The sequence below is a fragment of the Tamandua tetradactyla genome, chromosome 26 (assembly GCF_023851605.1).
Source record: "Tamandua tetradactyla isolate mTamTet1 chromosome 26, mTamTet1.pri, whole genome shotgun sequence".
Classification (NCBI taxonomy): domain Eukaryota; kingdom Metazoa; phylum Chordata; class Mammalia; order Pilosa; family Myrmecophagidae; genus Tamandua; species Tamandua tetradactyla.
In genome coordinates, this window is record NC_135352.1 from 30,512,056 (window position 1) to 30,529,133 (window position 17,078).

The 17,078-nt window shown below is 34.6% G+C and overlaps 1 protein-coding gene across 9 annotated transcripts in view; it reads right to left on the reverse strand.

The window, feature by feature from the left end:
- TENM3 (teneurin transmembrane protein 3) overlaps window positions 1-17,078 on the reverse strand; it is a 1,405,686-nt gene that overhangs the window by 198,509 nt on the left and 1,190,099 nt on the right. For all 9 annotated transcript variants that reach the window (XM_077144566.1, XM_077144565.1, XM_077144570.1 and 6 more), the window contains one exon: window positions 15,704-15,941. In XM_077144566.1, the coding sequence (XP_077000681.1) occupies window positions 15,704-15,941 (238 nt within the window). The remainder of the gene's footprint in view (window positions 1-15,703; window positions 15,942-17,078) is intronic.

The following is a 17,078-nucleotide window of genomic DNA, read 5'->3' on the forward strand; positions in this document are numbered from 1 at the left end:
TTAGGCAAATCAATAAAAATTTATGTAGAATATAAATTGTTTTAAAACAAATACACTGATTTCAATGTCAACGTGCCAATGAGAAGAAAGAATGGCTACATTTAGCCAAATCTACCACCTTTTTAGAATCTAAAGTTCGGACTCAGGAGCTAAGGAAATTTTAAGGTCTAGGTTCCATTTCCTTCTGGCAAAATATGACTTTCTGGATTTAAGAGGCTTATTAAAGGTCTCACAAGATTTCCTCAACATCAAACGGCTCCTCCAAAATGACATTTTTAGATCTAAAGCAAATGAATCTCACACTTGTGAATTAAAATTACCTGGAAATATATATGAAGGCTAAAATTAACTACTGCACTCAAAATAGTTCGTTACTTGATGATGCCAAAACAATGACTTGTTTGCCTAGAATTCATTTTAAGGAAGCGTAGTTTTTAATAATTGTTAGAATATATGAAATTTAATTATTATTGAATGTAACCTTCCAGATTGCCTATTTCACTCAGTTACTTATAGTCTATAACTGAAAAGCAGATGTATTTATTAAAAGCTGCAGGAAGTGAAGCAGCCCAAAATATTTGCTGGTGTATATTTGAAAGGAATGATATATCTGAAAGATGACACTATGATCCATGCATTTTGAACACTTAAAATCTGTGCTTCTTTATTATAGTGTTTAGAATTTTCATTATTGGATTCTGAATTTTAAATTACAAAGTCAACTTGATTATATGTTAAATGTGTATTGAGCAATGTGTTTGTAAGTGATTAAAAAGCTTAAAAAGCAGTCTATTTAAATGATGTGCTTTATACAATGACTAAAGAAAGACAAAATTTCTGGAAACAGAAAACTAAAGAAAGCACGCTCATATAGAAAATTGCTTGTTCTTATTCAAGGCTGGGTCCTTGTCTGTTGTTCCTTACCTTCTGACAACTGATTCTCAACAGATATCCACAGAAACCTGACAGATATCCACAGAAACTTGAGATATCCACAGAAACCTAGTACAATTAATTACCCAATGTGCTTAAATGCCTAGCTATTTGGAAAGAAATCTCCATCAGTTGAGGACTTACAGACGCTCTGTAAGGTTCCTGCATTAAGAGATTGCAGAGGCTGCTGAGAATTTTCAGAGAGAATCCCACCCACATGCATCTGCATAACCCTGCCAAAGGTATTCCGCTGTCACTTATCTTTTACATGTGAACAGTTCAACCAGCATGGCCACGATTCTGACAGGGCCTTGTGAACTGAGGTAATCGAGGCTTAGGCCACTAAAACAAGCACGAATGCACTGAGAGATCACTCCGGACATTAAAGCAGTGGATCTCAAACTAGAACCATCTGAAGGGCTTGTTACACTGCAGCAGCCCTTGAGTGGAACCCCAGCAGCTGCTGCTGGTACAGAGACTACAGTGTGAGAAACAACCACTGCTAAGGTACTTCTTTAGCTCTAAGACCTCAAGAATCCTATCAAGATTGTATAACAAATCAGAAAAGCAATAAAAAATACTCCTGCTTAGAAAGTCAGTACTGGTAGCTTACTTCCAGCTAGAACTGGAATTTGTGCAATAAAAGGCTCAGTCCAGCTGATCTCAGAGGCAAATGGCTTAAACGTTTTTGTGGTTGTTGTTTTATATCATCTCAATTATTTTTTACTTTAAACATTCCTTTTATTGTTCTTCCCTTCAATTTTACATCTTAGTTAGGTTTCCCCCAAATAACTCCCTCATTCTTTCCAATCTCATTAGTATGTTTTTAAGCATCTACCCATGTTAACTGACCTTCACTTTATCCCTAATAAGACTTGAGCATTTGTTCTTTTTTGGTTCTTCTTTGTTTCCTGTAGCATCCATATCTCCATGTACTTATACAACATACTTGGATTCACCAGCCACATAGAAGTCAAGCTGATGATTCACCTTGCCTATTTACAACTGCCTGAAAGATTTTGACTATTTTATTCACACAGATAATGCTATTTCTCAAGCCTTAGACTTTCTGGCTGGGATAATTTTCATATCTTCTTTTTTTCCCTAAAATCTTTGCTTACATTTATTACCTGTATTGGAATTTATATAAGAAAGAAAAAGCTAATCATTCTTGACAAATGATCCTTTTTCTACTTGCAGTTACTCTTCTGGAAAACTCAGTTCTAAATAATTTTAAAGCACTCTGTTTATAAATATACATGCACATGCATGTAAAAAAATGTAATATCCTCACTCCTTTACACTTCTGCCATTATGAGGAAAAGAAAAAGAACTGAAAATATTTTTCCTGGGCAACATGCCCCACCAAACTCTACTCCTTTTTGGAAACTACTGAGGACAAAGCATTGACAGCCTTGGTAATGTCCGCGGGACAGGGGGCAGGGGGCGTGGAGAGGGCACTGTCCACCCTGACAAAGGTTGTGGCAGTGAGGGGCAGCTTCTGATCTACAAAACAACATGAGGAAAGTTTAAAAAATAATAATTCTCTTACTTGGGATTTAAAGGGAGCAGATAACCAACATGCTTGAAAAAAAATCTCACATCTAACCCTCAGTATTATAATTAGAGGGAAAGTGTTTCTTTCTCCTTTTGGAAATTATTTTAAAACAAGCTTTCAAAAGTAGGAGAAAGAGAACCTAGAAGAGTATTTACTGATATGAGGAAAGTGAAACACATAGGAGTGTTAGTTCTGAATTAACTTCTTTAATGACACTGCAGTAGTGGTAGCAGTTGTTAAAAGCTATAACTAAGAATATAAGTTAGAAAACGGTATCTAAAAATGGAAAAGGCTTCTCTGAAGGCTTGATCCAAAGATGAAGCAGTTAAGACACAAACTTACCTATACTGGTAGCAAATGCAATTCAATAAATTTAAATTCAGTATTTTTCTCTTTGCATTTTGATCCTTTAATCTCTGCTAATTTTCCAACGGTATGATTCTAGAAAAGGTACAAGTGTGTGTTTATGTGTAAATTCTCTAAGAATGGGTTAGGAATTGTTCAAAGTGGATAGACAATTTTGCTTCTAACAAAAGTATTGTTATTAGAAGTTTAATTTTAAAATGTTTTACTCTAAGTAATATACCATGCATCTCTAAATTGTAAAAAGGAAATATTAATGACTCCTTTTTTTATTTACTTTATTTATAATAAATTCTTTTAAAGAAAAAAATTATGAAAGTTAAACAACCCAAGTAAGTAATCAACATTAGAATGTAAATTATACATTTTGACATGAAAACAAAAGAACGAATAGGTAATGATTCTAGCTGTGGCACAGCAAGTTAGTGAGGCTGATAAACTACTTCTTCATGCTGATAGCATGTTGCAGTCTCAAATCTATTACACTTTTGAATTGATGTGCTATTATCTTTGGAAAACTTTCACACTAGGAGGTGATCCCAGCAAGAAAAATGTCTTAAACGGAAAGCTTATAAACAAAATACCTTTCACTGCTGTTACCTGAATTAATATGAGCTATTAGTAAATTGTACAGAAAGTGGTTTGAGACCAAAAGATTTTAAATATTTCACATGATATATGCAATATGAATATGTTATTATACATTTTAGCTATAGCCTCTGTATTAATTTGTAATTATATATACAAACATATTCTTAGTACAGAATTATGTGTTAACTGATCTCTCAAAATTGGGAAGCAAAATCTTAGAGAGTATTGAGGTGAGGAAAACATTTAGTGAATTATTTACTAATTTTTATGTTTACTCTTCAAAGTCTCACTAAGTGGAGATTTACATAAAATTTAAATATACCCAGTTATGTAAAATGTAGGGCTACAACAAAAGCAAAATATTTCTACTATGAATTATTTTAACTTAGACATGTCTATAAGCAAGCACCTAATCACACTGTAGTGGTTGTATGGGAGTGTTAAGGACAGAACCACAGGATTAAATATGCACAATTATTATTTTTTTACCATTATCAAGGGGAAAAAATAGTTTGACAATCTTTGTTTCACATTTTAGATATTTTATGGTATAGCCATGACATCAAATGTATGAACCTATATTAGATATTTTCTTATATGTTTTAATATATCAATTACACTTACTGTTGGTAGTTATTACATAATAAATGTATTAATATTAAACTGGAAATGAAAAGGTATAGCTTAAAATTTATATGTACAATATGGACAGGGCTTAATCTATTTAATTATTAATTCATTTAATTATTGATGGCCATCAATGCTTAAAATTGCTCAGCAAAGTTCTTTTCATAAATTTGAGATGTGTGAGAGAACTTCAGATGTAGATGTGAGTTCACGAACAATATAAGACTTTCAGAGTTATAGGAGACTTTGAATGTACCTTAGTCAACCACCAACCTAATGGCTATAAATTACTGACCAAGAAACAGGTGACAGAACAAACCAAACCAGAAAACAGCCAGTGCAAAGGGTGGGAAGAGTCTTAAATAAAGTTTTCTGAACACCCATTTACTATGTGCCCAACAAATATTATTCACAAAATCCTCATTGTGGGTATGTGTGTGTATTACAAAATCTATTTTTTTAAGATGAGGAAACTGAGGATTAATTAACTTGTCAAAAGTTACACAGTAGCAAGGCCAGGACTGTCTGGCCCCCACTGGTTATGTGCTTAACCAGTTATACAATACAGCAGTAGTCTCTCTATGAGATAAGCATCTCAGCTGGTATGAAAACAAACTAGTGGGATAAGAATAAAATATTCAAACTCCTATTTTATCCATTTATTATCTAGAAATAAGAAATACACTAAACTTTTATAATACTTAATACACTGGTGACAGTGAGGTCTCCATACAGTCGTTTTGTTGGAAAGCTCGTGCATATGAGATATCCTGGATGAAAGCAGGAGTTCCTTTAAGTAAAGGCAGTGCCGGCCATGCCCTTGGCTTTAAGTTTTTGCAGCTTGTGCATTCTTAGCTAAATAAAGGTTCTTCAAAATACTTTTGGATGAGCTGTGAAGTGACCTTGAAAATATTTTTTCACTATGGCAAAGTACCCCAGAGAATTACAGTCCTAAAAAGAACTTAAGTCCAAATTTGCTGACCATTTCTCAGATGGTGAGTGGCTTTTGGTAGTTTGCTACCAAGAATGCATTCTAAAAAAATTAGTACTCAAAAATCTGTCCCGTCCAGGTAAAGGTAGTATTCAACAATGAGTAAAGAAAGGTAGTTACCTAAAGAAACTATTGGTTTAGAGAGAATATTTAGAAAATTTAATATTTGGAACTATTTCCACCAGTATATGATTTTACTGCCAAAAACAATGTGCCTATAATAATTTTCAATTTCCTAAATGGATTAAAAATCTTCCACACATGGTGTTTTAGTGGTCTTTGTCTTTATTTATTTAAAAATGTGAAAATGCGACAGCTTCCAATTAGTTTACTAGAACATCCAGGACACATCAGAGACTTTTGCCAAATTTAAACAAAAATCTTTATATAATTGCTAGATGGAACTGAAAAATGTTTAAGGAACTATCAACATTTAATAAATCATTTACTCAATTCCATTAATTTTAATTATTTGATTAAATTATTTTATAATATATATTTAACATGCCACTTAATAAGTAAATCATTTATTAAATAATTAGAAATAAAATAAAAATTCTTTAAAGTAATGCTTATTTTATTTCAATCTTTCAATTTTTGGTTTTATAGATGTATGATAACATGTAATATGAGCACAGTGCTACATGTATGTAATTTATAATTTAATAAATACACATTATTTAGTGGTTTGAGTGCTTTCTGCCTCCAATCAGATGTAATAAAACATTTGAAGAACACTTAGAAGAAAAGGTAATAAACTTGTATTTGAGACCTGAGGTGTAGCTGAGTGTAGTCACTGGTGACGTGACCTCAGGCAGCTTACCAAATCTCTATGGGCTTTAATAAAAGATAATTAGATAATCTCTAAAAGTTAATTCCAATCATCAAATTTGTTCTAGAAGATAGTTCATCTTCCTCAAAATCAGCTATGACTTCTCCAGGTCTACAACAAACTAGAGTTTTACCTATTGGTACATCCTAAGATTTTAAGAAATAACTGCTGAATGAATGAATGCACACAGGCTTTATTTTATGAATTACCACTACCCCACTATTATTTCATACAACTTCCTCCTCAAATTACCATTGTTATCCTTTTCTAAAAACAGATCCTGCCTTTGAAAATTCACTTTATAATCTATCTCCTCTAGGAATTAAGGGGATAGTGATCATTCTCATTATCAAAAAGTATCTCCAAAGCTGAAAAACAATGATCTAATTGTTAACCAAAGTTCATCAACATGTAAAGTTCTTGGCAGTCTTCACTACCTTTAGGTTTACCTTCATAAATACTAAACCATTTATTTTTCCTCGAAATGTCATAAGAACAGAATAAAGAAAAAAGTAAAGAAATGAATGTGTCAGGTACTTTACATATAACATTCAATAAATCCTCATAAAAATCTTTGTGAAGTATTATCAAACCAATTTTATGGAAAAGCAAGATAAAACGTATGACTAACTTGCCCAAAGTTGTACAACTAGGAGGATGTTGAGGTTTTAACTTATATAAGTATGTTCCTAAACCAACACTTTTCTAGTACCAGAAAGTGGCAATATTATTTTAGCACAAAATGTAACTGGAAGAAGATGATTTCAGGTAGTAGCATTTTAAGTGATTCAGACTGTGAGGAGGTATGATGCTAAGAAATCATAAAGGGGGTAAAAACAGAATCAGAGGGGTTATCAAATAGAATTTAAGTTTAGTTAACTGCATGCCCAAGAATTTTAATCTAAAGGCTGAGAAGAAAGCATTCTGAAAATAGTGAAATGGAAAACAGGCTTTTCCTCGGGTTTGAAATTAAAGAAGAAAGGAATAAAACCAGCAAAGATATGTCAAAGAAAAATGAAAAAAAGCACAAAACATATAAGCCTTATATTTGACTAAGTATAGATTAATTGGTGATAAAAGCAGAGGATGAAATTTCAGAGAGAAAACATAGTTTTAAAATTGGATAAAAATGAATTCTAGTGAAAGATAAAATCACCATGCAATAATGATGGTAAACAGAGATAAAATATACACATAAACATAGGAATGTATATATATATATATATATATATATGATACACACACACACACACACACACATATTGTGGTAGTTAGATTCAGTTGTCAACTTGGCCAGGTGAACGTGCCTAGTTCTGTTGCTGTGGATATGAGCCAATGGTATGTGAACCTCATCTGTTGCTGATTACATCTGCAGTTGGCTAGGAGGCCTGCCGGCTGCAATGAATGATGTTTGGTTTAATTGGCTGGTGCTGAAATGAGGAAGCTCAATGTAGCACAGCCCAAGCAGCTCAGCAGTTGCAGCTCAGCCTAGGCCTCTGGAGATGCAGAAAGAAATCACCCCAGGGAAAGTTGCTGGAACCCAGAGGCCTGGAGAGAAGGCCAGCAGACACCATGTGCCTTCCCACGTAAGAAGGACCCTCAGTGGAAAGTTAGCTGCCTTTCCTCTGAAGAACTAACAAAATAAATCCCCTTTTATTAAAAGCCAATCTGTTTCTGGTGTGTTGCATTCTGGCAGCTAGTAAACTAGAACACATATCTATATATATCAAGTAAGAAGGATTGAGACATTTTCACAGACAATATTAGTGAAGGGTAAAAGGGGAAAAAACTCACAAAAAAATTGCTGAGTAAAAACAGGAAGAGAGATACCTTAAAATGAATAGGTCATATTCAGAAGATAGTGATTAAATCACAATCATTAGTTATGACTGGAGGAAAGACAAAGATTACTTTTTAATTTGATTGTGTTCACAGATTAGTAACTAGAAATATGTTAGAAGCAATAATTCAGTTCCCTGAGTATTATGCAAATTATGGTTATCATATATAAATGTTTTGTGTTGTTATTGTTTATCCAAAGTCAAACACTATCAGAGTATAAAGCCTTTATACTTTGTTGGAAGTAAGCTCTCAAAAATAATTTAGGGCCTATAGCAAATGATTAATATGTGCTTTCTTGGGGTCTTAATTGCTATTAAAAAGAAACTGGTTCACCTGCAATTAAACAAAATAACACTCCCACTCTATTGTACAGTATCTTCATTATGCTCAAAAGACACCTAAAGCTTTCAATATCTTAAATAAAACTAGGGTCTAACTTCTGACTGATGTGGAGACAATGCATCTATCAAGGCTTTTATTGATTCATTCCAAACATTTACTACTTTACTTAATTAAATGTTTCAAGGATATGAATAGTTACCTTTCACTGTTATTTGAAAAGTTTCTTTTCTTCCCAAGAATAAAATTCACAGACAAGGTGTTCCTACATGCAAAAATGAACCTACTTTTTTTTTTGAATGATAGGAATAGTTAGAAAACCAAGAGATTTTATTCTGGTAAAATTAATTTATGTCTTAGAACACATGAAACTTATAATGATTTCTGATACTAGGTCCCCATACCCTGCTCCCCAGACCAGCTCCAAAGTGTATATGGAAGAGACTTTCCTCCATAACTTCAGATATCTGGTAGGCAGCAGCCACCAGAAGTTGCCAGAAGAATTGGGGCTTGGAGCATTTGACAAAAGATGTCTGCCTAGAAGTCACTGGCGAGAGAGAGACTAGGAGAGTTTCTAGGTTGTACCATGGTCCCAAGAAGGGCTTGAAAGTTAGTTAAGAAAGAGAGATCCAGTGTACCTGAAAAGGTTCTATGGTGATCTTTTAAATGAAAAGTTGCTTTCAGCAGACGCAGTGTGGTCTGTGAGCCCAGCAGTGGGCATACAGGTGTCAGGGTGAACACATACTGCTACCAGGAGTTGCCCCCCGTGGAGGTCATGAGATTATCGAGGCTCAGAATTTAGCTCCTGCCCAGGCATGAGGAGGGGAAGGAAAAGTCCCAAACTCCCTTGAGTCAAGTAAAAAATGGATACAGTCATCATTTCCTCTGCCATCAGGAAAATGCAGGGCCAAAAGAGAGGGTAAGTTTAATTACAGAAAAAGAGAGCTATATTTTTAACCCAAAAAAACATGGTTTTATTTTTATGCTTGGCCCATCTGCACATAAAGATAAATTATATGTAAACATTCTAGTTAAGACAAATACCTTTCTTATCCTTTGGAGAGAAGAGAGCTAGTCCATGATTTTAAAAAAAAGTTCAAACATTAACCTATTAGCTTCCCTTACTCTTTGCAATTGTTGTTGTCATTATTTTGTCATATTAAAAAAAATTTATAGACTACCTAACATATATCAGGTAGGAGATTTTCTTATACTATTTCATTTAATAGTCACATCACCATTTTGAGTAGGTACTGTTATTGTATTGGAACCTGAACCTCTTATTTAAATAATTAGTAGATGATTACATAGATAGCTTAAATGGTGGATCAAAGTTTAAAAACCATGCCAATCTGACACCAAACAGCACAATCTTCTCACATTGCTAAAGTGTTTTATATCTCTACTACAGCAACTAGGTTTTATTTAGGAATATATATAAATATTGACTCCTGGGAATAATTTTGATTTTAGAGCTCTAACTAGTCCATGCCTACTTTTCTCATTTAAAGATTGGCATGATCTCTGCTAAACAACAAAAGTGAGTTCTAAGATTACAACTGGTTATTAATCTTGCATTAAAAATAAGCTTTTGCTTATATTAGTAACCATCTATGAATCTTCATCTCATACTTCATCTTAGGGTGAGACCTCTACTTCAACATAAAAGAATGGTTTTGGAGACAGACATTAAAATACTGCTGAAGACACCTGGATTTCAATCTTGGAGTAAATTCAGGATACATTTTATCTTTGTTTAAAGATTAATTAAAATTTTCTAAACCTGGCCTAAGCCAAATTTTGAAGTCTATTCAATAATTTGCCTGTTCATTTTTGCATCTATTTTCCATTTCTGTGAGATTCTCTTCTCCCATGGATGCCCATGGATCTCTTTAACCAAAATTTATCTTTAACAAAAGGATAGGCATTGGTCATATCTGTTTTGATGTATATTTAATGCTACCTTCCCAAGGATATTTTACTTAAAGCTACACCTTTAATTATAGAGGACTTTGCTACTTACTATCTTACTAACAGAATGTTGCTTATTGGTCAGTAGGGAGAGGCATAATTTTTCGACTGAAAAAACTTTCCCCTGGTACCATAAGGCCACAAAATGTAGGCTGCTGCCTAGATGTTTTTTTTTTTTAATTATTCTTTATTTATAACAAATATTTTTTGAGGAAATTATAAGGAATATCACGAAGCGATACATATTATCATCACTATTTGAGAATGATGAATAAACTAGTGGCTCTCAAAGTATGATTTCTGGAACAGTTGCATTAGTATCATCTGGAAATTCGTTAAAAATGCAAATTCTCCCCCAAACCTACCAAATTAAAAATTCTGGGGTAAGGCCCAGCGATCTGCTTAACAAGCCTCTAGGTGATTCTGATACACTCTGAACACATAGTGGTTTGAGAACCACTGTAATAGACTGCAGCAGAGGCTTTTCAAGGTGTGGGTGTTGGCCACGGAACATAATCATCTGGGTGGGGTGGGGTGGGGCACTGTTTAAAATGCACATTCTGTACCGTGCCCTCTACTCTCCCCCATACTGAATCTGAACTTGAACTTGTTATTTCAGGGCTTGTGATCTATACTTTTAATTACTCCACCAGTATTATAACACTCCACCAGGTGATTCACATATTCCCTGAAGTTTTACAATCCTCATTATAGAAGTCATCTATGTTTATGCGTGCATATATTTATTTATGCATATGTATAAATAATGCACACACATATATGTTTGTCCAAGGTTCTTCTATGCAAGGCTGACTCAGAACTGATGCTTGCATGATCTGTCTTCCCTTTCCCCAGAAGTATTTTAGAGTGAAGATAAGAGAGGAAAAAGGCATTATGATAGAGTTTGGTAAAGCACACTTTCGTTTAGGTACTCTGTTTTTAAAAGATGCACAACTGGGCAGGCCATGGTGGCTCAGCAGGCAAGAATGCTTGCCTGCCATGCCAGAGGACCTGGGTTCGATTCCTGGTGCCTGCCCACGTTAAAAGATGTGCAACTGATCTCTCATTAAAGTGGTCTAAAACAACTAGATACTTAAATAAAAAATGTGGTAATAAAGAAATGATTTAATATGCAATTTCATACATTAATAATTAGCAAAGCATTACTGAATTACAAGGTAAAAAGCTATGGGAAACATAATTAATGAACTATCAGTGCCAAAGTAGTCTTCATAATAAAAAAGCCTTTAATAAATCTTTTATTAAACGGATACAAACGAACCACTTTGTTAACATCTAATAGGTGACTACTAAACTACTTAATTCACATATATAAATGAAGAATTTGCAGGCAATTAACTTTACAATTGTTGAAGGTCAGGGCTTCTCAATGAGAATTACGCTACTAGGACTTTAAATGCTACTGCTATACTGAGCCCAGGCTAAGCTTTTCCTAAGCTGCTCAATTTTCTTGAAGCAGCTACTATTGTTCTCTGAAGCAGCTTAAGTATAACGTAAACAAAGGGCAAACTATAGGCTATCAAATGCCCTAAAAGTCAATTATATAAAGTACAAGAATTAGCGCGCTTAAATAAAAGGAATTTCAAGCAAGCCTTTGGTATTGTATATAGGCACGGACTGTTATTTATAAGAGAAGATGAGATAGTAAAGATATGCTTATGAACTGCAAGTGTTAATTGTATGATGATGTGACTCTAAGAAATCTGAACCTCACTGTCTGGTTATAGACCAGGCCTACTCTATTTACAAAGTAGAAATGTACAGTACGCAATAATATTGATTGTCTCCAGCAGCAGCAAATATTAAATTCATTAGAGAAAGGAAATAAACATTTTATGGAAGCAAGAAACCGCCTGGTGAAAAAAAAAATGCTTTCTGATAAATCAAAATGAAAGCTACACTAAAACATGTGGGACAAGGTAGAAAATCTTTTATGCTTTCTCCACCAATTCACATAAACTCCAAGTCTACAAATTACTGAGATTTTTCATGGATTACTACATGCCATTTTATAATCAACTGCTATCAATATGTGCTGAAAGGAGAAAAGTGGAGGAGACGAGAAAAAAATGGAAATTCCTGTCTACACAAAACTGCATTTCAGAGGCCTATATCTTTTAAATGACAGTTTCGGAAAAGTGAGAACTAGTAATATGAGTAAAGGTATAAATTAAAATAATTGCCAAAGATGAAACTATACACTGGATTAAAAAATAAAGTCAGACAGAAGTCTCAATAAAGTTGTTAATATAGCTGAAACTGAGCCAGAAAATCATACTCAACAGGGAACCTTAACTAAAAAAGGAAAAAAATCAATGATAAATAAGACTGGTTCTTCAACTCAAGAGTTCCAACCAAGTGAGACTATTAAAGAAGCCACAGCAGTAGCATGTCGGTACAGTATGAGATTTTCACATCACTGCTTAGGTTGACTTGCTGAGTACCTGCAAATATGATTTCCTTTGATTAGTGATACTGTAAAATATGAATACTGGATAATGAGGAAACAACAAAATAATATTACAGATTAAAATTTTTAATATGATATCCAATTTTTAGATTCATTAATCTTTATATATATACTGGTGAGAAACGAGGAACTGGAAGATTGGTATAAAATTAGAATAAAATGTGGTTTCATTGATGGTTCATTTATGGTATTGCTTTGAAATGGAAGAAAACCTCAGTAACTACTCACTCTGGGAATGATTTCCTTCAAGGTCTGAATATATAGAGATCTAGAATCTCATCTATGGCCACTATGGATTTTCCTCTAACCAGAAGAATCTGGTTAATCTCTCTGCCCCACCCCAAACAAAATTCATTAATACAACATAAGGAAGAACAAGAACACATCTTATCTTTCCTCAAAATCATTCCAAAAAGACATAACTTCAAGGAATAAGAACTCTCCTCCTACTGAGACTCACAGCTTTGGAGGTTTTTGTGCTATACAACATGTATGAAATTAAACACATTTCTGATGACTTAACTTGACATATTTCATAAATATTTGTCAAAACAATTATTGTCAACTACTATGCAATTATCCATATTCAATGTGATGACTCGACTGGAAAATCACTTTTTTCTTAATAAAATTTTTCTAAATGACAACAGTGAATCAGTGTTGATTCCTTGTTCAGTGTGTGCTAATTAATTACACTGGGTAAATTTAGTTCTGTGCTAACAACCTCAGGAAAAAGAGACTCTGTATACATGACTCTGTCTTAAATGAAGAGAAATGTATTGTTTGCCTATTACTCTTGTACTTTCTTATTCAAACTTCTCACCAAAGAGCGTTCAATAATACAAAATAAACCATAAAGCTCAGCTACTCTTGGCTGACATGCTATATAAAAAGATAAGTGCTCTTTGGAAACTTGCCCATCGGTCAAGTGTAAAAAAGAGACAAAGATTTTTATTATTAACAACTAGCTGTGAGGGTCTCCTCCCAGGTTCTCCTCAGGCAGAAGGAGGTTTAGATCAACCATCTAATGACAATAAATAGCAGTTTATTCATTGTGAAACAGTTTCGTCATCCAGAAGCTAATGTGAATGCTGACTTAGTTAACCACGGGCTCTACAGGGCAGGGCGTTTTGGGGGACATTCTCCCAGAGGTTCTAGTGGCTTCTATCTTTCGGTTCTTACGTATTGATGATTCCTTTCCTCTGAGCGCAATGGAAGCTTTGGGCAGGGAAGAAATGAATCATAACAGGAATGTTAGGGGAACCTTGCTGCAAAGCTACCAATAGAAAACCAATACGGTAAGACCCTTTCCCTTTGCAATATGATGTAAAAGGAGACACTAACTTGAGCTTCTGTCCAAAGGAAGAAGGTGAGGTTTTCTGTACCCAGATAGTCTACAAAAGAGCCTTTATTGGCCCCCACTTTTGCATGAGCAGATTGCCACATGTGGGCCAGCCTGTGTTAGAAGTCAGTCATAACTGAAGGACCTCACTGAAACTCCAGTAAGTGTACAGAGAAAGGACACTAAATTGGTGAAGCGTCTAGAAGAGAAGAACGAGAATCCTGTGAGCTAACATACACATATGATGGCAAATTGCTCTGTACAATTCTAGATTATAGATTATTAGTTATACAATTACAAGTCGAAGATAGAAGTTTCAGGGATGGAGACTTCATTTCTTAATAAGGATGAATTTCCTAAACAGACTGGCTAAGAATGAGTGGAACACCTTAGGAAACAATGCTGGAAAGAACTTTAAAGTAGGTCCTGTTTCCCTCATATTATAGGAAACTATAAGATATCTTTAACAAGTGGCCATCCAGCTTGTGCTCAAGTGTTACATGTGGGAATGCACTATAATTTTATGACTCAATGGACAAATGGTAGTCTGTAAAATTAGGGATGTCTAGAACCAAGTAAATGCTAAACATGTTTATTAAATCAAGCTATGAGGGACAGAAACTTAACTTTAAACCTCCATCCTTTTCCCACACATCTGGTAATTTATAGATAAACAAAAACAGTAGTAAGGAAAAGTTTCACTGACATCATTTATTATCTCTTAATATTTGGAGGAGAAAAAAACACAGATTTCATGTAAGTATGATAAACTTCTCTTAGTGATTAAAGGGTTGGACTATCTTATCTCTAAATTTTAAATGTTAAAAATGTGGTTTACTGTTTGACAATATCTGATATTCTTGCAAGTAGTAGGGACAACCAAATCAATGGGCTAAGCCCTCGACCTTGGGATTTGCCCTATGAAACTTATTCCTGCAAAGGACAGGCTAAGCCTACAGTCACCTCCAGAGAATCTCTTTTGTTGTTCAACTGTGGCCTCCCTCCCTAAGCCAAATCGGCAGGTGAACTTATTGCCCTCCCCCACTACGTAGGACATGTCTCCCAGGGGTGAAAATCTCCCTGGCAACGTGGGACAGAACTCCCAGGATTAGTCGGGACCCAGTGTCACGGGAATGAGAAAGCCTTTTTGACCAAAAGAGGGAAGAGAGAAATGAGACAAAATAAAGTTTCAGTGGCTGAGAGATTTCAAACAGAGTTGAGAGGTTATTCTGGAGATTATTATTATGCATTATATAGATACCCCTTTTTAGTTTATGGTAGACTGGAGTGGCTGGATGGAAGTACCTGAAACTGTAGAACTGTATTACAGTAGCCTTGATTCTTGAAGAAGTTTGTAAACTATATAGTTTCTACTTTGTGACTGTGTAATTGTGATAACCTTGTGTCAGATGCTCCTTTCATCGAATGTACTGACTGATGAGTAAAAAAAAGGATAAAAAAGATAAATAATAGGGGAGTAAGGGGTAAAATAAATTGGGTAGATTGAAATACTAGTGGTCAATGAGAGAGAGGGGTAAGCGGTATGGGATGCATGAGTTTTTCCTTTTTGTTTTTCTGCAGTGATGTTATATGTTCTAAAAATGATCACGGTGATGAATACACAACTGTGTGATGATATTGTGAGCCACTGATTATATGCCATGTACGTACTGTATGTGTGTGAAGTTTCGTCAATAGAAATATTTTTTTTATATGTGGTTTACTAACTCTTGTAGAAAATACATTCTCTCTGCAATTTCCTTCATTCCCTACAGGTAGTCCTAAAACTCAAATAAACTTTAAGTCTCACATTTGGGAGTTACCTGCTTTCCAGTGGTACATTACTGCCAAGGACCCAGCTGTCCTGCAGCTGGACGGACTCGGGTGTGGTTTGCAGCTCGGCGGGCAAAGCAGCCGGCGGGGCCGGACTCTGGTTCCTTCTATTGGTCAGGGAGTTTCTATTGAGAGAAGTAATGGATGGATGATGTTGTGCAGAGTGCTGCTTATGGGAAGGTGGCAAAGGCTGCAGGGTGGACTGGCCTTGGTTGTTTGTAGGTTGCTCTGAAAAAAAAAAAAAAAAAAAGAAAACTCATTATACATATATGTGTATATACATACCTATACACATTACTAGGGATCCATCATACACATATGCATGTGTATATACATACCTATACACATTTCTTAGGGATCCATTGTCGATGAATTAGAATTGGAAACAACATATAAATCCATAGCCTAATACATCTGCATATTATTCTATTAGCGGGTGTTCAGTGACATTTTCTAAGAGCAAGTTTACCCTTGATACACAAAGTTCTAATTAATATACAACAGATGGCAAAATTGCTTTTGGTTTTAATTTGTCTCAGATTTTTTTTTTCATCTGGTTTTATTAACACCTACAGAAAACAGCATCTGACAGTTCCCCTAATGTGCCTTTAGATTTCAGCTTTTTTTAACAAACCAACCCTGAAATTAAATGGGTAATTTCAGCAGAACACAAAGGTTTTCAAAACGCATATAATCCCTATAATTATTTAATGGAGTTTTTTTAAGCTTTATTTAACTGCAATAAATTATTACAAGCTAGTTGCTAAACAGCAGTGGACTACTCTAGTTTAGTGCATTTCAAATAAGGCAGATCTGCACTGTGATCTACTAATAGACGCTAAGTATTCTTTAGCAGAAGGTCACTCTGGGAAGCAGATGTTGTTTCATGGATATTTAACAGACTGAATCACATCTGATTACAACGTCAGAAGACTCATATACTTAATGACCGTTACATCCATTAGAACACACACAGAACAGATTTTCCAATTTCACAGTACGCAGTATAACTACATTCTGGAGTAAGTCATAGGTGACCAGCGAGATGCGAGTCACTATGACGGTGGCACAAACATTCTGTTCGAAACCAAACCAGAACCATAGATGATGCAGTGAATTCAAAATATAAAGACAGTGCTAGGTTGTAACCAAGCAGATTCCCGAATGCTAAAGGAGTCATAAGTTAAATTTCACAAATTAATGTAAGATCTGAGACCTACTTTCAATCTCATTACCTAGCTTTGGATGTGCTACAATTCACAAACATTGTATTTTAACAAACAGACAGATGACTTCTTAATTTAATGCTAAAATTAATATGCTTCCACACCCATAAGACGTCAACTTTTGAAAAAATTCAAAGTA